Genomic DNA, 21588 nt, shown 5'->3' on the forward strand with positions numbered 1-21588 from the left:
TCATCAGTCTGGAGCCGCCGAGGTTTTCATCCCGCTCGCCCCGTTTGAAGTGTGTTGTTAATTGGTCGGCGTCTGTGATGAGGCCACCTTTCGCAAAGGTTAATTAACTTTCCCTTTTTCCTCCCATTAGGTAATGCGTGCTCTGTCTGGAGATACAGTAGCAATCAAAAACACTGCAGTCGGGTTAGGAAGGGAAGAGGAGCAAAGAGGAAGACGGAGTGTGAGGGTGGTCTGCGAGGGGAGTTTAATTCCCTGAAAGGGTTTTGTGGATTCATTCAGGGATCTCAGGGAAGGAAGGGAGAGAGATGAAGAGCCATCCCGGAGCGTGAAAGGAGAGAATGAAAAGACGGAGAAAGAAAAATACACTAGTGAGTAAGAGGAAGCGTGTGAGGCAGTGAGTTTTAGTCGACAAGAGGTTTTCACAGTTTTATCACTGACTTCTTCCTCAGAATGGCAGCCAATTATTTTCTCCAGAAGTTGGTATCTTTTGATAGTTTTGGCCGGCCTGCGCTGGCTGGGAACGGTGATATTCTTCACTGCAGGGATCCTGACTGTATCCTGAATGATTCACCAGCCCGGACGCCAGCTAATTGCATATTTACATTTAATACGTGTCCCCACCAGGAATAAACCTGAGTGCGAGTTTAAAGCGAAACTTCTTGACTTACTGCAGGAGATCTAAGAGATCAGATGGCGTAAAAAAAAGTCGTAAGCAGCATGCTGTTGTTTGATTTATATGGATCTCTTGGTTTTTACTTCTCTTCAGGGAATCTGCGGCTGCCAACAGACTTTTACAGTCTCCTCTACCGCCTTGTTTACTACAGACTTTTAGAATAACCCTCCAGGCTGAAACGCTATGGAAAGCAAACAGTTTATTTTGCCGTTTAGGCGCTTTTGTTTGCTACCAATCATCTAAACTCCAGCTTGCACCCATATAGCATGTCATGCTCTCCTGCTCTACTTTCTAACGTCACAGGATAGTTATTGAAATATTGACTGTGTGGCTGGAAATTTGGCATCAGATGACAGACAGCGAAATGTAGGCCAGTGGAGCTGCTCCGAGGGGCCAGCGGGGCCTTTTTTCTCCTGAGGCACTGAGCACTTATGAGGCCTAGATTTATTTACATCTCTAATAAACAACACAGAACTTTAAAAGGGAGGCTCACTCGGGCTAAAGAAAGCAGATCCTCGCTGCCTTTTAAGAGGCTTTCAACATCTTGCTTACATTTTATTGTTTTATTGCGCTGTGTTTATAGGCGGACTGTCCCTTTAAATCACATCCTGCTCATCCCGGTGGAACGCAACCTCAGTCCACGTCCTCCCGCTGCAGGAGGACTTGTCAAAATGTTCTGCTGCTGAACTCTCTGACCCTCCCCGCTGCCAACATGGGACCTGCCGAGCCCTCAGTGCTTCTGTTTTGTTTAGCCTCTCCCTCTTTCTTTATCTCACTTCCTTCTGTTTTTAGCAACAACTTCCCTTCGTCTTCCCTTTACCTTCCTTCCTCATCTGTTTTTAGTATGAGATAATTCCACCCTCTACTACTTGTTCATCCCTTCTTCCTCCCTCACCCCCCCCCCCCTCTCTCTCGTTCCCCATCTATTATTTAAACATCAATAATGGGGCCTGTTGTTGTTGATGTTGCCAGCTTGATGCTGCAGTTGTAGATGCCCTGCCGAGCCGTGTCCTCACTCATGTGCTGCTTCCTGTCTTATAAATCACGCTGTCTCCTTCTCAAACCATCTGCATCCTCGCTTGTCAAACCTTTGCTCTCTGCACCAAATGGCACCCATTACTTATTAGCCTTCCAGATGCTGCTGTGTGTGTTCCCTTTTCAGCCGCTTCTCTGTAGCTTCCCAGCAGAGGGGTGTAACAATGGACTTGAAATTCAAATTAAAAGTTGGTTAAAAGTTGGCAATGGTGGCACCAAATGTCCATTTTACAGATTTTAAGGCAATAGTTTCGACTTCATTGTGAAATACTTTTACAACTTTACCATTCAGATACAGAGGAAGAAGTGAAATTGAATATGGAGACCATTTACGGGAGAATATATTAGCTTTAAAGACAGATTGCGACTCACTTTTCTGTGTTTGCTTGACAGCTAACATACTTAATAAACCAGATAGACTTTAAGGACTTGCTTCCTGATATATAGATAGATGTGTGCTAAACACAAACGTGTTACGAAGCTCAGAAATAATTGCAAATGTCCCTCTCAGAGCGCAGCAGGTGCAGACATCAGGTTGACTCGGGGCCTTTGCTTCCCTCAGCAATCAATGGGCCCCGCTGAACGTCGGCGTAATCAGTTTGTGTGGAAGCCGCGCTGCATTGAATTGTAATGCGGGGCTATCCGGGCCTTGGTAGAGCGGGATGATGGATCCGGTGTCAAGGCTGGAAGGGCAAGGCGAGGCAGGTCAGACAGATGGACAGGTAGACGGACAAAGCGTCTGGAATATCCAAATAAGAGCCGCTCTTAACCCGCAGCATCGGTGGAGACGTGGACTGAAATGCACCGACGAAAAAATGCACAAGATGGAACCAGTGTTTTCTATTCATTTGACTTTACTGATCCGCAGTTCAGTGTCTGCTCTATGAACAGCTAGATGCTATATTTGATTCCGTTGCTGGCCCACCATTCATCATCAGGTCAGATAGGATAGAGAGCTACATTAAACTGCTGAACCTGTATCGAGTGGAATAAGGAGATTAATTATTCTTCACTACAGTCTATTGACTCTTTTTCTCATTGCTCTGGCTTCATGCCCACATGCATGGCGCTGCGAGTCTGACTGGGAACTGAAGCTACATGGTTAGATATAACTATGAGAGACAAAGATAACACCTGAAGTAATGACCATGCTAATTTCAGTATTTACCTAGAAGAGCTATTGACAAAATAAAGTCAAAGATAAATGTGGTTCCATTTGGTTTGTAATTGTTGGAGAGACTTTCCTTACACTGACCTGTTCCTGGTTTGACCCATTCAACAGTCATACATGTCATGTCATGGTGCGTTTAAATCAGACTTTTAGATGTTCGTTGGTTTGATGAAGCTTTATGAGTAAGAGCAAACACCATATTTAACATATTAAGTTTTGTAATTAAAGTTGTAATCTGGAAGATCTCAGTTTCGTTCCCTTTGGCGGCACCTATGCCGATAAACGATAATTGCGCGAGCACACTTCCCAGATATCTAAACAGTGTTGCATGTGTGACGTCCACGGTTGGCTCCAGTTGTAACTCTTGATTTTCCTCGCTGACGGTCGCTTTCCTTTTCAGACTGTTTGCTTCATCTGAGCGTCGAGTTTGTTTCTTTTTCTTTGGATTTTCACTTATTTTTTAAGTTGTATCTGTAGTCATCGATCTTTTCTTTGTTTGTTCAGCCATAGTAGATAACTGTTTACTCGCAACACTTGCAGAGACCGGAAAAGCAGCTGCTTAGCTCCGCCTACCCTCTCTGGCAGACCAACCACTGCTGGCTGATGGAAAACACGTCACTAACTGGGCGCATTGTGTTACCTCATTTGGCGATAGATAGTGACTTAACAGACATTTGGTTGAACTAAAATCTACTACGGTTTAAGTCAATCATAATCATGTGATCCAGATTGCTCACATATACAATCTCTACAAAAACGGCCAAAATCTGAAGCATTTCAATGTTGCTTTCTTTTGGGAAAACATGTTTTCTTCTTATCACTGGAGAAGAACAATTACTGTCCACAGTTTTTTTTATACAGCTGGCACAGATAATGGCTTTAAGAGGCCAAAACAAGACGTTGTAATTAGCTCGTGCAACACAAAGGGTGACATTTGAATACTGTCGGAGGCCTGTGCGTTCGTGGTAATTGCTCCCTGTGTCATCAGGAAGTTACAAACAAGTCAAATAGGCAAAAATAAGTAGAAGAAGAAGAAGCCAACACTGTTTTCAGCCCAGCCCGTTCAGTTTTATAATGTTTTGTTTATTTAAAAAATGCTGTGGTCAACAGGTTGAAGCAAGCTGTCGATCATAAGATGCACTTTGTTCTGTAATCCTCTGCATCAACAGATCAGTGTACTGAAACAGCAGGCACCATTAAAGGAGCATTAGATAGCTGCACCGTGGCTCCCCTGGTACCTGAATATGTTGACAGAACTATTTTTGTGCACTAAGAGGCTGACCTTTGCCAGGTGATGTAATGCCACAGCCTCTTCACATCGGCCTCAACAGATTTGCTCCGACCTCGAGACCACGGACAGGCTGATTGACGGACTGACACAATTCACGCGGGGTGTCAAGGTAATGTGGCCTTTGAGTCGGATAGATGTGGAGAGATGCTCCAGATAAGGGCACGAGGAGAGAGGGAGTAAAAAGGGAGAGACAACGGCAGCAAACAAAGAGAGAGAGAGAGAGAGAATCGGAGCGTAAGGGAACAATAGAGAGAGAGAGAGAGAGAGAGAGAGAGAGAGAGAGCTTTTAGCATGCTGAGGGAGGTCTAGGATATCATACACACAGGAAGTAGGGGTGATAAAGATCGATATGGGTTGCATTAGGCCAGGCCAGGCCCAACTCATCTCCCATAAGTCGTAAATTACTATCGAGGCCTTTTAAACAAAAACACACATTTTGCGTGCATCTTTTCTGTGTGCATTTGTTATATGGTCCCTTTGTAGGTCGGCAGATTTGAAAAACAAATAGCCAAATATTGTGTTATAACACAAAGTACAGTATGGCTTATTAGAATACTATATAGCAGGAGTTCTCAACTGGTCTCGCCTCAGGACCCACCACCACCTCCTTAATGACGCATCGCGACTCAAACGTTTTAACCACTCAAATGTATTTAATTAAATTCTGTGTAGTTTGGACCTGAGATGGAACGAAACATCACAGTAAGTCAGCATCACAAAACACAACAGTATAATAGTCCGCCAAAATGAAAAGCAGGCAGCAGCACATAAGAGGAAAATGATCCCTCTACTACAACTCATTCAATTAGCAGCCTTTTTTTAACAGAAATAAACTTAAAAAGTGCGACATAAATGCAACTACTGTCGGGCTCAGTGGAATTACCCAATCAGTGGATACATGGAGTGTGACTAAACTACACTACGACAGCACGCACGTCATAGGAAACCCATGTCCTTCAGCTCAGACTTTTTGCCAAAACTTTTTTTCAAGCAAACATCCGCAACCCACTGAAAAGAGCTCTGCGACCCACTTTAGGGTCCCGACCCACCAGTTACGAACCATGGCTGTAAAGCATCGTAAATACAATCAACTATTGTGTTTGTGTGCTTGAGGCATTTATTTACATGTTGTCACAGCTGATGTTTGGGATATAAACGGCTAACGAGCAGCTACAAGACGGAAAAAAGCATGTATGCTAAAATTTGATATTAGCACCAATTGAGTGCAGAAAAAGGTCACAGGCATGACAGAAAAAGCACTTACTTACTCAGTAGTTAAACAAACTTCACCTTTTGACAGCAAAGTTAGAAAAAAAAAGCAGTGTTATTTGATAGCTTCAATGGGGAACAGTAGCATAAAGGAGCCGGTGTTGTGTCCTGAATGGTGTAATTACCGTCCATTAGCTACGATAGGCGGAAGTTTCACAGTGAAAAGCCCACTCAGGCCCTGTGTACATTAACATGCCCAGGCCGGTCAACATCAATGGACTGAAAGCGAAGCTGCTCAATCTAGAGATGCACTCTAGCTTTTGTGCATACACACATTAATGCATGTGACCCTTGACCTTGCTGCCATCTCATTCCCAGATGCAGTTAAACACCCACAAATGCATAAACACACAAAGTTGCACTGATCCAAACAGTAAATGCGCACAACCTCGTACATTTCTCCCCTTCATATCATATATTCAGACTCCGCCCACCAGAGCTCTGTCAGTCATGAGCTGCTACCCCCACCCGTATGCGCATACACACACACATTCGAGTGCTGATATTTCAACCACCCATAGCCCCCACCCTGCCAATTTCCCTTGCTCCCATTATCTCACTGCTATTGATCCACATCCCCTCCTCTGCCTGCCACAGCCAGAGAGCCTCTACTGGATAATTTTCAAGGGCATTTATAAACGCAAGATGGGATGGACGGGCGATCGCTCTGTGGGTGTTTGTGAGGGGGTTGCATACAGTGTGTGTGAGGACTTTATGAAAACAGATGTGACCATGCAGGTGGAAGGTCTGTCGGTCCTTTTGGCAATGCAGAAACACTGAACTCAATTCGTTTCCAAAACATAAACCGACAGAAAAGCATTTCTTTGTGTCTTAGGGGTCTTTCAATAACGCTTGCTGTTTGCATGCCTGGTTGAGTGAAGAGAAAAAGGATCCTAGCTTGTTTTTTATCTTCAATACATCAAAAATAGTTGGATTCTCTGCTTTTTAATGCTATTGTAACCATATTTCAACACTCACATTAACGCACTAAATTCCCTTTATATACAAATGCGCATCTGTAGCCTCTCGACGGTGAGACATCTTGGCAGCAGCATGAAACATTCACACCCACAGCAGCCAAATGATTATGAATTTAAAGCCTAACAGAAACCGTATTAGCAGCAGGGTAGCTTTTTTTTCGTGTAGCATAATAAAATGTTTGATAGACGTTGGAGGATTCGGGTTAGGTCGCTGGGCACACAGAGTTAATTTCCTGTCCAGCCGATGGTTCTGAAATTGCAGTCTGCTCTGTCTGGACTGAGGTGAGCGGGCCAGCGGAGTGGAACAGGAGCCAACATTAACAAAAACACCACGGGAGAACCAAAGGGTGGGTCTGCCCCTGCGCCCGGCCCCTGGGTCAACCTGTAGGGGTGCCAGGGACTCTCTGCCATGTGTGGGTTTGTATGTGAGAAGTATAGTGGGGTTGGGCTGCAGGGCAGGAAGCATCTGTTAACAGAGGGGAGCCAGGAGGTACTGAGGTGTATGTGTCTGTATGTTTCTGTTCACATGCGTGTGAGTGTGAATGCATAAGTAGTTGTGTCCGTATTGAAGCCAAGTGTTTGGCCTTCCCTCCTGTATCCGGCAGACCTGGCCGTGGCCCACCTTCCTCAGGGGCCCAGACAGAGACGCCATGCCGCTTCCTGTTGTACACGCACGCACACACACATTCACAGAGAGAGAGAGAGAGAACAAAAGAAATAATTGTCGGTGAACTTGAGTTTCAGTTTTCCCCATTAAAACAATCCCACTTTCACACATTTGATAGGACCAACATTTCACTGCAAAATCGTTTAGAATAGAAACAGTTCTAGATATTCTTTTTTTTCCCATTCAATTAACTCTTCACACAAGTTTCAAATGGAAGCCAGTTAACTCCAGCATACAGAACAAATACGGCCCGAATAGTAGCATCATTAAAGCTCCAGCAACTTATTCACATCCCTTTAATGAGCATTAAATCAACCCCATAAAAATCTCATATAGATCGCGTGAAATTTATTCATACTGCTCTCCCACGGCGGGAACATAAAAGAGGGGTTGGGGAATAAAGAGCGTGTGAGTAAAAAAAAAAGATGAATGAAGAGAGAGGAAAAAGAAAAGGCTGTTTAGTCTCTATCTATCGCTGAATGAGGTAACACAATGGTGATTGATCCTATGGCCCACTGATGAAAGCCTTTGCATTTGCAGTATTGCAGACTGGGAGTCTGGTGCGACGCTCACAGAAAAAATCACAAGCGGCGCCCAGTTTTTGACGCGTTTTCCATCAGCCAGCAGTGGTTGGTCTGTCAGAGAGGGTGGCTGCTTTTCCGGTCCCTGAGATCTTTGAAATTACAACTTGGTACTTAGTTCTGTTGGTCTTTACTGTCCTGCTATATTTAAAACCTCAAACATTTTGAACTCGCAGCAGGTTTAAATGGAAATAAAATGTCCTCTTCAAGGTGTTAAATGAATTAAATGAGGGCAGACGGGCTGTGGCAGGTTAAATACTCCTTTTAGAAACATCTAACACTGTTTGGCAACAACTACCATCTGCTACCTGCTGCAACACACACACACACACACACACACACACACACACACACACTCTCGTTAAATACCAATTGGGAAGAATTTCCACTAAAGCCTGGATGTAATACAGTCGGTTCTCTCCAGTCCTGCAGAGAAGAATACTTGACTCTGCAGGGGTGCTGACCCATACTAATTACCTTCTTCACTGTGTAAGCCGCCAGAACGCTGAGTGAGCGGTTAAGACTGTGTGGCATGAATGAGCCCGCAGCCAATTTAGAGCCGCTACTCGCCAAGAAAATGCAGACTTATTCTGTTGGAGGGAGTAGGGCAGTGGGGCAAAGAAATGATTGAATGTATCCGGTTCTTTTTACATTAGCAAGTCAAGTAGTTTACCCGTATAGCTGTTGTGTGAAATCCCTATGAATTCAATGGCGAGGTTTCTGAATCTGCAAACTCATCATTTCCAGACTCAAGTCGGACTCTTGTCACGTATCTGGTGAAAAAAAATAGCAAGATTGCAACTTTCATATTTACTTTATCACCGATAACTTATGTTTGAGAAGCTGATCACGTCGCAGATTTGGTCTTTATTTGGAATCGGTTACGTGTTGCTTGTCTGGAGCCAACACCTACATGTGACGCTTGTCTTGTGACCTCTCTGGATTTTTCTGTGGAAATTTACACATTCGCTTTCGGATCTAGTAAGGTATTTGAAAACAATACGGTTATGATACTGGGCTGATTCAAGATAGCGTCACTGTCTAAGAGTTCATCCCTGTGTGTAGTGTTACAGTAATGTGTGGATGAGTCACTACATGTGAAATGAGTGCAAAGAAACACCTCTTTCCTTCTGTTCATCTTTCCTTCCTCTGCTCCCCGCGCGTCTCCCTCGCTGCTTCTCTCTCCTTCATCACTCTCAGACAACCGGGGCAAAAGTCAGAGGCCTTTGGCAGTGTTGGTGACAGTGCCATTCAGCATCCCGTCTGTCACAATACTGGCACAACAAAGTGCAGACACTGCCAACTAATGGCTGTTTACCCGATATAGAGGACTGCCAGCTTCTCTCTCCATCCAGGCTAAAAACTTGCCAGCCAATGATTGTTGAACCTTGTACCTGCCAAATCACAGGATGCTGGGTTTTTTTTTAAGGATGCTGAGATTAAAATGTGTCAGATTGGTTTCTAGGCAATGTGTTGCTATGCAGAGTCTCCAGCTTATGTTGGAAAAAAGTTTTGCTTTCAAGCTGCCACACTTTCAGGTTCCAACCATTAGTGTCTTAACATTTGTGAGCATATGTTCCTGAAAAAGTTCTGCAGAGAAGGTTTCACTGAGACAGAAAGAGGCAGTGTCATCATTAATATTGTGCGGCTAGGTTAAGTGTCAGTTGCTGCACAAACCTGTCATGTCAGTTGAACCAAAAACAGAACCTCACTAAAGATAACTTGCTAGCTGTTGTTTCCTTTAATCTCCTTGTGTTGAGATGCATTTAACATGCTGCAAACACAGAAGCTAATGTGGGCACTCCAGGGATTAAGTATTGCAACCCTTTAAAGTCAAGGGTGCTTGTGAGGGACAAATTTAAGAAAGAATAATTTAAATCAAAGCAGCAGAGGCAAAGATATTTTTTTTCGGCCCTAGTTGGTATCAAACAAGAATATGTCTAGATCCAACAATTCCCATAATGCAACATGATAGCAAATTTTATAAGATACCCTCCAATGAATATAGATGGACGACGCGTCTGCACCACATCGGCTGCAGGAGCCGTATTTGCCCATCTGTTAACATGGAGGAGGCGGGCTTTATGACCTATACTTCAGCCAGTTAGCAGGGGGTGCTCGAAATGTTTTGGCTTCACTTTTAGGGCTCCTCCTGTCTGCTGAGTGCAGATTGCCATGTCATGAGTTTGTAACACATGCTTTCTGTTTCAAATGTATTCAGTCTAAGGATGAAACTGAGATAACCTCGATGACATCACTATGAGATCATTAGGGTTTTTCTCTCTAAGTTTCAGATGCCCCATCCAGAGTCTAAAGGACATTATTTAACTGAGTTGTACAGCTTATTATAAGTGCACCTAATAAGCTTAAACATTAAAGGTATAATAAGTAGCATTTGGTCAACAACACATTCAAACTGGGCCCCTCCTCCTGGGCTCTTCGTCACCAGAAGCTCACTCTCACTCTTTTGTGTAAGAACACCGCCCACACTGCCGAGCTAACACTGACAGCTTCACGGTTAGCTTTGCGCCAGCATGCTAACCGCCGGTTACCTTTGCACTAGCATGCTAACCGCTGGTTAGCTTGTCCTACCCGGTTTGAGGCACCTACCTGTCCAACAGAAAGAGGGCCAACTCTGCATCGCTCTTTCGACATGTTCACCGGTCTGAATGGGGCCCAGTTGCTAATTTGAACCACTCCCACACTCACCTGTATGCTGTGATTGGCTCAGGGAACAACAACAGCGCCCCTCCTGAAAACGTCCCGTGCAAAGGAAAACAACAGAACAGATGCAGAGGGAAGGGTCTCAGAAGGGTCTGCACACACACTCGCTAACACACAGGCCCATAAGTGATGATTTATATTATATTATATTTGTAAAAGTCTATATATTACTTATTATACCTTTAATATCAAATAGTTTTTGCAATGACAAAGGAACGCCACATTACCTTGAGGCTGTACACACCTTAATTTGGATGCACCAGAAAAATAAAGGTTCCTGACATTTCTCAAGTTGCTAACACAAACTTTAACTCAGATTTCATGAAAAGCATCAGCAACATGCATTTGATTCCAGTCTTGATTCTCGCTGCAAGAAAAGAGCCTCCTTTTACAAAGCAGAGCTGGCAGGTGATAGAGGAAGGAGAGAGCGAATGGATGTGTCTGAACTGTAGTTTGTGTGAACGCAGTGTTCTCTGCTTGACAGTATTTTTGAGTCCTTCCCCTCATGTGGTCCTCTCGCTCTTTTTTTCTCCCCTTCCCTTTCTCTGTGGCATGTCTGCCTTTGCAGTTGTCACCTCTAATTCCAACTTCAATTCATTACATCTCCCCTTTACTCCAGCTGGTACACACACACACATACACAGAGGCATGGAGAGAGGGCCACAGAGTCATGCTGCCATGGTGCCAGAGATCTGGCAGTCTGGACGGAGGCAGAATTGAATTCTTAAGAGAATATTTGAGACTTTTTATCTTCGTCTGTCCCCTCCCTTTCACCTCCTTGCTGTCACTCCTATCTCTATTATATGCTCTTTCCGACTCTCTGCTACCTTTTCCACACACACATGAACGCATTCATTCAGGTCTCAATCATATGCCACACTCTGCCTCTCCTCCTGCACTCTTTTCGTTTGACTCTCCATCTCTCTCTCTCTCTGTCATATTCACTTCAGGTTCCCCCTATTTTCTCCCTACTCCATCTGTCTCCCTGCACTGTATCTTAATCCAACCGGCTGTGCACTTTCCAGTAATAGAGCAGAGTATGAATGTGTGCTGAGCCTATTCAATAAGCTGAGTGTATGTTTTACTGAATGAAGCCCATACATGAATGCAGTTCCTCTTTAGTCTTCTCCATCTGTGTGCAGGTCGGTCTCATATAATGTTGCATATCTGTTTTTCCTTTGTGTATAAATGTGTGCATTTGCATGTATTTTTCTCTGCGTATCGCTTGTTTTTCCAGACATGTCCCCTCTTTTAGTCGAAGCCAACAGTGGCCTCCATTGATCAAAGCTTTTTGCAGAGCTACAGGGCTAAATCTGGACTTTCAATGCGTGTGCGGTGTGTGTGTGTGTGTGTGTCCCGTTCCAGACATCAGAGCCAATGTTCTCACCTGGCCAGTCTGATGAGCCTACTTCTCGTCAATTCATTCCTCTGTGCTCTCTTTGATGCAGCGTGCGAATAGAGAAGGTGACAGACCAAAGTAGGGACAGGAAAGGCTGTAATGAGGGAGCGATCCAAATTGTGAGGTCGGTCCGAAGAGACGGAGCAGAGACGTGAATACACCAGCGGAAATCAGATTCAGACATAAAGTTAGGAGTTGCATCAAAGGAAGGGAAACTCATTTGTGCTGCGAGGCTGTAGCTACACTGTGTCTTTGTGTGGAGGTGAACTGCTGCTGCTGTCTGCTGTGTGCTTCTCGCTGTTGCAACCTGCTCAAAGCTAACTCAACACATGGTGACAGCTGTTTGAGTAAGGATGGATGTTAACAGCTACATTCCTGTTTAAATGAGTAGTTATGGTATGAATCCATAGTGGGAAGGCTTTTCATGGGTAGATGGTTGCTCAGTCTGCAGGGACATGGCTTGGGAACCAGAGAGGGTGGCCGGTTCAAGTGGCCGGTACGGATCAAGCATGAAATTGGGGCTGCTAGCTGGAGAGGTGCCAGCTCCTTTCCTGGGCACTGTCGAGGTGTTCTTGAGCAAGGCACCGAATCCGCCAACTGCTCATGCGGCATGTCCATGTGCAGCCCCCTCACTCTGACATCTCTCCATTAATGCATTCCCATAGAGTCCTGTTTGTGCATGTGTGTTTCGGGTCTATGTGTCTGCAGCATGTTTGGAGATAAAGTATTTCTTCGTCTTCGCCTTCGTCTTCACCTTCGTCTTTGTCTTCTTCATCGTCCTCGTGTTCGTCTTCTTCTTCTTCTTCGTCTTCTTTTTCTTCTTCTTCTTCTTCTTCCTCGTCTTCATCTTCGTCTTATGCAATCTCCAAATAAACAACTTTTTCCCCTAACTAACTCACACTTACACACACGTCCGATCTCTCACAATTTCTTTATAGGATCATGAATTATACGTATATAGGTTAACGTAATGTAGAAATTAGGTCTTAGTTTATTGTTGAAGCATTTGTGAGTAAGACTTAACCTCTTGCCACCCAAAATAAACCACATACACAAGCAAACACCTGAAATCACTTACAGTATTTATGCTAGAAAAATTGACTCTCATATCAACTTACATAGTTTAACATGCCACTTTTGTTATACTGTATTTCATTGCTGATTAATGGTTGTGTTTCTTGGCTTGTACTACTTAGAGCTACAGTTGTCACTGCTGACATCTACAGGCCGACCTTGCACATGTCAGACACCCAAGCAGTAACCTCACTCTATATTACCATGCCTGTGTTTACTCAGCTGTGGAGGTATGAGTGGTGTATATAGCTGGTGCATCTCGGTAAAGGAGTTCTAAAGCTGGACTTAATTGTTGCTATTCCCTCGACCTGCAGAGTGTGCACGTGTTCGCTCTGTAGAAGCTGGAAAGTTATTAGTTGGGGCAATTAATGATTCTTGAATGTTTGTGCTCAGCACTATAATAGCTGTAATTATAGATAATTGCGTGTTACTCAAGGGATTTCTTTTGTGTTCTTATCATTGTATTATTGTGCATTTTTGGTCGGTAGATTTAAGTACAGAGTTTAACCAGGATAGTTCAAATTGTGCAAACATCTTAAATGTTGCAGCTCTTAAAGCGACAGCAGCCACCCTCCCTCATATGTCGCTTTTGTATCTCTTTGAATTAATGAACAAAGACGCATGAATGCACTGATTCCTGCCACCTTTGTTCTTCTGTACGTCCTTTAATATGCATATACCTTCCCTAAATCAAAGACTTCCCCTGCAGAATGAGTGACCTTCCAGTCTGAAGATGCTTTGCTACCCTTCAGGGACCATTTGGAGATACTGAACCGCACCTCTTTTCTGATACTGTCACATTTTGTACTCTCTCAGAACAAACAACAACAGCGACTTCAAATATTCATGGAGCTTTGTTTGTGTCATGTTTGTTGAACCTGCTTTAATTATCACCCTCATCAGGATTCATCAGCCCCATCACATTTTCTTTAATTACTCAGCTAAGCCATTTGTCCTCTTGATTATTCATCCTGATGTGTCGTTCTCGCTTTTTCCCCCGTTCCTCTTCGTCTCCGTGTGTGTGTTGGTGTATACGTCTCCGTCATGCTCCATCTCTTTTGATAAATCTCCTTATTGACTTCCATTAAGCGCTCTCTGTTTCTTTTGTTGTCTAGGTATCTGCTTGTTTAGATGTCTCTCTTTCTCTGCGATTAGCAGTGATTCAGTGAAGTCTCAGGTGTGTTAGTCATTAAATTGTATCTCTGCATCCTAATGAAGCTTACATTAAAACAAGATTTAGATAAATTAGCTAATTATTGTTGCAATTATTCAAGTAATTCAAGGTGAAATGTTTAAAAAACTGTAATCAGATGAATTGGTCGCCTTGTCTTCCTCTTGTTTTTAATGCTTTGGCCCCTTCTGGGACCCTTAACCAGCCAATTCCTATTATGTTATAGACAGACCACACGTCATCCATTAAAGGCTTCAAGGTTGCCCAAAACATCTCTGTACACATTGACCTACAATGTAGCAAAGATTATCCCAACACTAAATTGCCTTTGGGAAACCCAGTCTCTTGTCTGTGTAGGCAAATGGCCAGTCTGAGCTTTATAGCCCATTTTATCACTGAGGAAACCGGGGGAACAGAGCACTCAGGCCCACAGCTAGTTAATCTCAATGTTAAACTGGGAGGTGAAACAGAAAGAGTGAAACAGAGTTTGGTTTAAGGGAAGAACGGTAAAGAAGATGTCTCTTTAAAAGGTTTGCTTTGCCTTCTGGTACTAAAGTAGGTCTACAGACAGAGAAATGTAGTCCTAAAGTTAGCTTAAAAAATGCAGAGAGGCCATTTATATGTTGGTTGATTTGCTTTTCAGGATGATGAGTGGAGGAAAGGATAATTATTTACTGTTATGAGCTTTATGACATTGTGTTAGCTTGTTGGACTTAGACTATATTTAGCATATAAGATGTCTTATTAATTATATCCTTTAAAGGCGGGGTATTATGCTAATTTCAAGCTTAATATTTCACTCTGTGATACATGTGGAGTAGCTTAGCATAATTTACAGTAAAAAACAACTTCAGGCAGGGCCTGCAGGCCCTCATACAGCCAATGCCTGAAACGACGCAGTCAGCTCTGTCCCTTTAAGAAACCCCGCCCCTGCAGGCTCACTCTCTTTTGATTGGCCAGCTCGATGTGCAGCGTGTAGAAAAAACTGTGTGAAACCTGGCGTTCACAGCAGCCTGCAGACTGAGCTGAGAAGCCTGGGGATTACTCCAACATACTTTTACCTACAGATTTGAAACTTCACCCACGTTTAGTTTGGACATCCAACATTGTAACAATATATTTATGTGTTAAAATGTGAAGCAGCATAATACCCCCTCTTTAAGTAAAAGTTGCCTTTTTTAGGATATAGCTAATTTAGTTTAGTTCAAAGCATGGTGAATGACTTTATGATGATATAATGAACGCACATAAATTCAAAGAGTATTTTAAACAGTCAGTGATATTAGAAAATATATATCTTTATAGCATGTTTCCCAGCCCCACCACTTGTGTTCTTTCTCAGTGAAGCTAACCTTTTATTCGTTTATAAGCCGCCAAGCTAGGTAACAACTTAATGCTCCAGGCTTTCTCCTTATGGATTTCTAACCATCTTCTGCTGCTGCATCTTTCTTCATTCTGAATCTTTTCTCATTATGACAGATTATAGATTAATTTCTCCTCCCTTAATCAGGCTCTGTAAGCGTCTGTTGTTGTGAAAGCACTGCATCTGCAGCCAGCTTGATCCTCCCATGATTGTGCCCGCTCGTTGACATGATAGAATTGTACAGCTGAAGGAACTCTGCACATTTATATTTAATCTTCTAACTCTCATCCTTAATGCATGAAGAGAACGGGAGACCCCATAAACCCCCCCCCTCACGGCTCGGCCCAGTGGGAGAGGGAAAGAGGGGGATTAGTGCAGGATTAAGTCTGTGGTGTGAATAGGAGCCACAAGACCACCGCAATTATTAGCTTCCCTCGCCCGCCTGCCATCTTTCTACCTCCCTGTCTAACACTCACACAGACACACAAACTCTTCCTGTCTGTTCCTGTCCTGTTTCATACCTCCAAACCACACACGCTACCTCTCCTTATTGGTGCCTACTCATCAAAAAATGCTTAATGCAGCCAGATTAGTGTATTAAACCCCAAGTTTGACCTTAGGCTATTAGCTAAACACATATACATTGGTATTAATCAAGGTGCTTACCAATAATCTATATAAGAGGATGAAGTATGCACTGCCAATGCCATCAGTCCTTATTATAGCGGCAGAGTCCATTGTTGACACTGCTTAATAGCTAGTGAGTTGGCAGGGGAGGATATCACAACTGTTGCTGCCTGTAGAGAATAGTAACAGACTGTTAATGTGCCAGTAACTTTGTACAGCCTGTGCTCGTAAAAAAAAAACAGATTGTCCTTTTGTTTTTGTACTGATGGAGGTTATTTGGCCTTAACTTGACAGGACAGCTGAAGAGAGACAGGAAATATTGTGAGGAGAGAGTGAGGACGACACACAGCAGAGGGCCAAGGGTCAGAGTCAAATCGGGGCTTCTGTGGCGAGGCCCAAAGAGTTCTAACATTTTAAGTAGAGAGCTTTAGAGGTGCTGGTGATCTTGTAATCCTTATACACATCCAGGCTCAAGTTACTTTTAGAGCAAGATGAAGCCATCGGGGTTACATACTATATGTCTGAAAAGGGACTAAACTTTTCCTTTTCCTCTTTTCATTATTGTGTGAACTCTCCCTGGACGGATTGATGACGCATTCAGATCCGATCACTCAGGCCACATACGAGGTGGTCTGGGGCGCATTTATTCACATACGTCCGGCAGTGTGTACGCACATGTGTCCTGGGCCTCATTAAGCAACGCCCACTCTGCCCGGATCCACGGCAACAATCATGTGTATACGGAGAGACCACTCGCCTCTCATTCTTGTCTGATTGAACATTTCTCTGCTGCGTCTCTTGAAGATCTTTACGTCTCATGTCACTGCACTGTGTATGATCGTAGTTTATGCATTAGAGGGGAGTGTGCATGGAAATACAGACAGATCACGTCTGTGTTTATTCAGTTAGGAGACTGCATTTAATACAGGACGATCCCCAACCGATGAGAGGGAGAGACGGCGTGGGTCAGGTCTCACCGCTAAATGAGCTGAACTTAACCCTCCCCTTCCTCTACCCAAATCTGCCTTTGAGTGTCTACTGATGCTAACACAGCACAACACTCGACTCCTCTCCTAAAACCGCTCACCCTGAAACCATTCTTTCATTTTTTGTTGCTGTATTTTCAAGGTTTGTTTTCACCAACTGTCTCATCCCTCAATGACCCTCATGTGTCATGTATTTGTCATTTGAGTGTCCTTTATGCGCATGCTTTGGATGTGCGTCTGTGTTTCACAAAGTCCTTATCAGCCGAGCAGTTTGCCACATTCATTTCTGCCTCTATGTACGTGTGCATTCAGTGAGAGTGTATAAAATGGATGCACGGTGGCAGCTTCGTCATCGCTGCCTCTCAACATCTCCATCACGCAAAAATCAATACGTATTTACCTGTGATGAAATTACCAATCGCTCTCTGTCCCCCCTCTTGCTTTAACTGTCTCTTCTTATTCACAAACAAGCACAACAAACTACAGTAGTGAAGCCTGTTGGTCAGCAGGGAAGAGAGTAGACAATTCACCCTGTGTGTATGTGTGGTTTAGTCTGTAACACCAGCACTTGACTATTAGGTTCAATAAGGAAAACACAAAATGTAGTCAGCTGGTATACCTAATGGGAAATGGATTGCACTAAAACTAATGTGAGAGTCCTGTGAGTGAGCATGTGTGTGTGAATGTTAATTAGAAGCATAAATTGAGCTCTATTAGCACTGAGAGAAACACGGAGGAACCCATAATGTATGTATAAATCATTTAGATATTTTAAATGGTATAAAAAGGGGTGTGTGTGATGGAGAAAGAAGGCAGCAGATGCATTAATGATTAAAATGTATGTATGCTATACTTCACATTTTATGCACGTTTGAAACTGTGTTTGAATCTAGTGCTCCGATGCTAGACCAAGACACTGAACAACTTAGATGTTAGCCATATAATTAGTCCAAATGAATCCATATTGATTGGGTTTCTACTCTTCTCATTAATGCCGACCTTCTGCCATGGCCGCGGTTTGGTCCGAACAGAATGTGCTGTTGAGTTTAATAGCAGCTGATAACATTAATAAATAATCAGTCCCTCCTTAACAAGTCAATTGTGGAATTGCTTCTGCTTTTACCATATTGGAAGCTCCATATATTCTAAATTAAAGGCTTGAATCCATTCTTCATCATGTTTCTTTAAGGAAAAGAGATGGCCAAGTACAAATAGACCCATATTTTCACACTATGTAGGCAGGACTGTGAGAATAACAAATAATGCTTGTAAAGTAATAGGTACACCTTCCTGATAATATTGTAGGGCATTAGATATGTATTGATTTGTTAAATTAAATTATTAAATTGGATTATTTAAATGTTGTTAAACTTCTTAGGGTTTACATATAAACAAGATGTTAAAAAAAAAAACACAACCTCATCGAAAAAAGAACAAAAATAAATTCCAAAACCTTTAAATAGTCAATTAACTGTCAAATAGTATATATATAATAATCAAAACAAAGGAACAACGTGCCAAAGAAGCCAAATGACGAGTAACAAATGGAACATTTCAGCAACATTTAAGCACACAACAATCCTAGATGGCGTCACTTCACTTCTTTTAGGGTGTAAAGATATCCAGTTGCCTTAATACTTCAGGATAAACGGCTATGAGTCACTACCCAAGAGTCCTTTATGTCGTGTAAATCCAGTGTACACAAACTCATCAAACTGTGTGTTCCCTTTAATATTCCACACATTAAGAACAATCCATTGAACTTCTTAAACTCCGCCCCTCAGTACTGTATTTCCCTGTGGGTTTGAAGAAGTGGGGCGGGGGAGTTAAGTGCTGATGGGGTCACACACTACAACAGGCCTATTAGAAGAGAGCACTGAGGGGGCAGCGCCCCCAGACTCGACGTCTTTAATATTACATGTTGGCACCGTGGTTCCTCGCAGCCTCAGCTAGCTTCCAAGCATCAGCTTGTTATTTTCAGCGTGCATGTGTGTGTTTGGTCCGTCAGTGGTGTCTGATGTGGCGATGGAGGAGGTTTGCTGTAGGTTTGCCCGATGTCGCAGGAGGACATCTTCTCTCACGCTGGCACTGCCCTGGTCCAAACTGGTAAGGCTGGAGAATCAGAGGTTTGGCTTTCTTTTTGAGAACACGGGGCACCAAGTCCATTTATCCAAAAGAAGATGAGCTGCTTCACTTTGTAGGAAATCCAACTTTTAACCTCCTCAGTCAGTCTCTTCGTACTGTTTGTTGTGGCAGGTCTTGCATCTATTTTAGTCGTTCTTTCATCTTCATCTATCATGTATGGGTGCAGCAGACAAGTCCTTTGTTCCCTGCTACACATCGGAGGAAAAATCAAGTATTGTAGTGCCAAATAACTCCATCTTATGATGATAAATATGTTAGTAGAACCTATACCTGACCTTAGGTTGACCTGCTTGTACACACTGGATAATGGTGCTGTGTTTTATTGACTGGATGTTCAGACATGGAGTCCAGTTGCGTCTCTGGTTTCAAGATGCAGACTATTGGGGGATTCTTTTGCATGCACAAAATGGAAATCTTTTTGACTTTCCTTAACATGTTGTCAGTTACTAAGTGGTATAAATCATTCTGTTTTATTAAGAGGAGATAGAGTATCACACCATGTTGTTATGTTAATTTCACCTATACACAAAATAGGGATGTAGAAGTGTTTCTTTACTGTATGTTGGTGCAATACTTGAGTGGATTGAACTTGATGTCGACTGAACAAGGAGGCACAAATATAGTTAGCAGTAGTGTGTTTTGCTCTGGGGCTGTCTCTTTCCATGGTGCTGAAATACCCAGACTCACTCTTTCTCCATTGACATCTCTTTTTTAACTTAAACTAAAATTATACACAAACCATCTTTGCAACCACTAACAGTATAGTAGCAGTGATATTACTAAGTAACAGTCAGCAAGCCAGCCCAGCTAAAGAAGCCAGAGAGCATTAGAACAATTGAGCCTGTCTGTCGTTGTTTGCAGTGTTTAACGCATGCTGTTTTGGATGTGTGATAGCAGTTAAAGGGATACATATGGATCTAGTTCATCACTGGTTATACGTCATTGTCCTCCTGGTCAGTTACGTTGCTCTGTGGGAGGAGGAGATAAGTTTGAGCCTTGGCTGCTTGACTGACAGCTTAGTCTGCTCCTGGATCTGAAGGGTTTATTTGCGAATGAGCTCTTAGTACTTTATATTTTGGAGTGTGCAATCTTGGGGAAAAGGTGATAACAAAACAGAAACAAATGAATTCTGTTTGTATCGCTGCCTTGTGCAAATTGCCTTCTTATCCATGAAGTAAACAAACCGAGGGCCATGAACAGATTTGTTTAGAGATTTCTGTGGCTGGCTTGAAGTATTTGATTGAATTGTTAATATGGTAATGGAGGTGTGTTTGAGCCTGTGTGTTTGTTAATATCTGTCTTTGTTTGGAGTGTGTGTAAATATATTTCTGCCTTTGGATGTGGCTCCAAATGAGTTTTCTGGTGTACATGTGCGTGTTTGTTCAGTTTGCACCCAGAGCACAGAGCAGGCAAGCTGTCTGTGGTGAAAAAGCCAACCCGCCATCCTAGCAACACACTCCTGCCAGACTTTACACTTTCATTGTTTTGTTTAGGTGACTGCAAAAATATAAAACCAGCCTTCAGCCCTCCGCTGCCTGTCAGAAATCAAATCCAGCCTTGGGTCATAATTTACAGCTGCCTGAAGTGTCTGCAGCTCACTTCGCTTCGTGTTCATTATCTTGGAGTAAAACATACAGACAGTGCCAAACCAGCTTTGGCTTTCAGGCTGATGAAACAGCCGAGTGTGTGTGTGTGTGTGTGTGGGTTTGTGTGTGTGCGTGGGTGTTCGTAATCTTGCATGTTTGCCTCTGTTAAACTCACATCCACCTGTCTCTCTTTTACTTCCTGTCTGTCTGAACAGCTTCCTGCTGACCTCAATAAGATGCACCTAACAGACCACGCCCATCAGCAAGTGATGCACATGCCTCCCAGCCAATCCGGATGCAGCATCGCAAGCGACTCGGGGAGCAGCAGCCTGTCAGATATTTACCAGGTGGGTGCATCTTTGCTGGTTTAAACCATTTTATTTTATTTGGGTTTTTCTTCCATTTTCCTTTGTCTCTTATCTTTTTTTAGTCTGACTAATCTGACCCGACTTGTTGGGGTTTTAAATCAATGAGGTACAACATTATATCTTAAAGATCCCTAGAAGGCTCAATAAAATATCATGGTTTTGAGGTTTTGATATTTTTGCTTTGAATTAACTGTGCTCTTTTTCCTTTGCATAAAGTTTTTTAAGGTGGAATTGAATAAGTTAATGGATAAAATATAGTGTGATCTAAAATCTAGGAACCTGAGGCAGTAGAAGTGTAATGCTTCAGTTTCCTGCGCCTCTTTTCTTGCAGTTGTCTGTCTTGTTTTTCGTGACATTTAAAAAAAACAACAAATGTTTTGGATTGATTAAAGTTTCCCGCTTTCATGCCACCATAACTCCATTACATCCAAAAAACAATGACACCCGTCAAACCGCTATCTAATGCAGCCTGTCACCA

At 43.0% G+C, this 21588-nt stretch overlaps 1 protein-coding gene across 8 annotated transcripts in view; it reads left to right on the forward strand.

Moving 5' to 3' along the window:
- LOC138597864 (rap guanine nucleotide exchange factor 6-like) overlaps window positions 1-21588 on the forward strand; it is a 178053-nt gene that overhangs the window by 94144 nt on the left and 62321 nt on the right. For all 8 annotated transcript variants that reach the window (XM_069669422.1, XM_069669430.1, XM_069669439.1 and 5 more), the window contains one exon: window positions 20958-21089. In XM_069669422.1, coding sequence (XP_069525523.1) covers window positions 20958-21089 — 132 coding nt within the window. The remainder of the gene's footprint in view (window positions 1-20957; window positions 21090-21588) is intronic.

This window comes from Semicossyphus pulcher, unplaced genomic scaffold (assembly GCF_022749685.1).
Source record: "Semicossyphus pulcher isolate SPU_LCO1_2020_fin unplaced genomic scaffold, fSemPul1.0.p SCAF_10, whole genome shotgun sequence".
NCBI classification, from domain to species: Eukaryota; Metazoa; Chordata; class Actinopteri; order Labriformes; family Labridae; genus Semicossyphus; species Semicossyphus pulcher.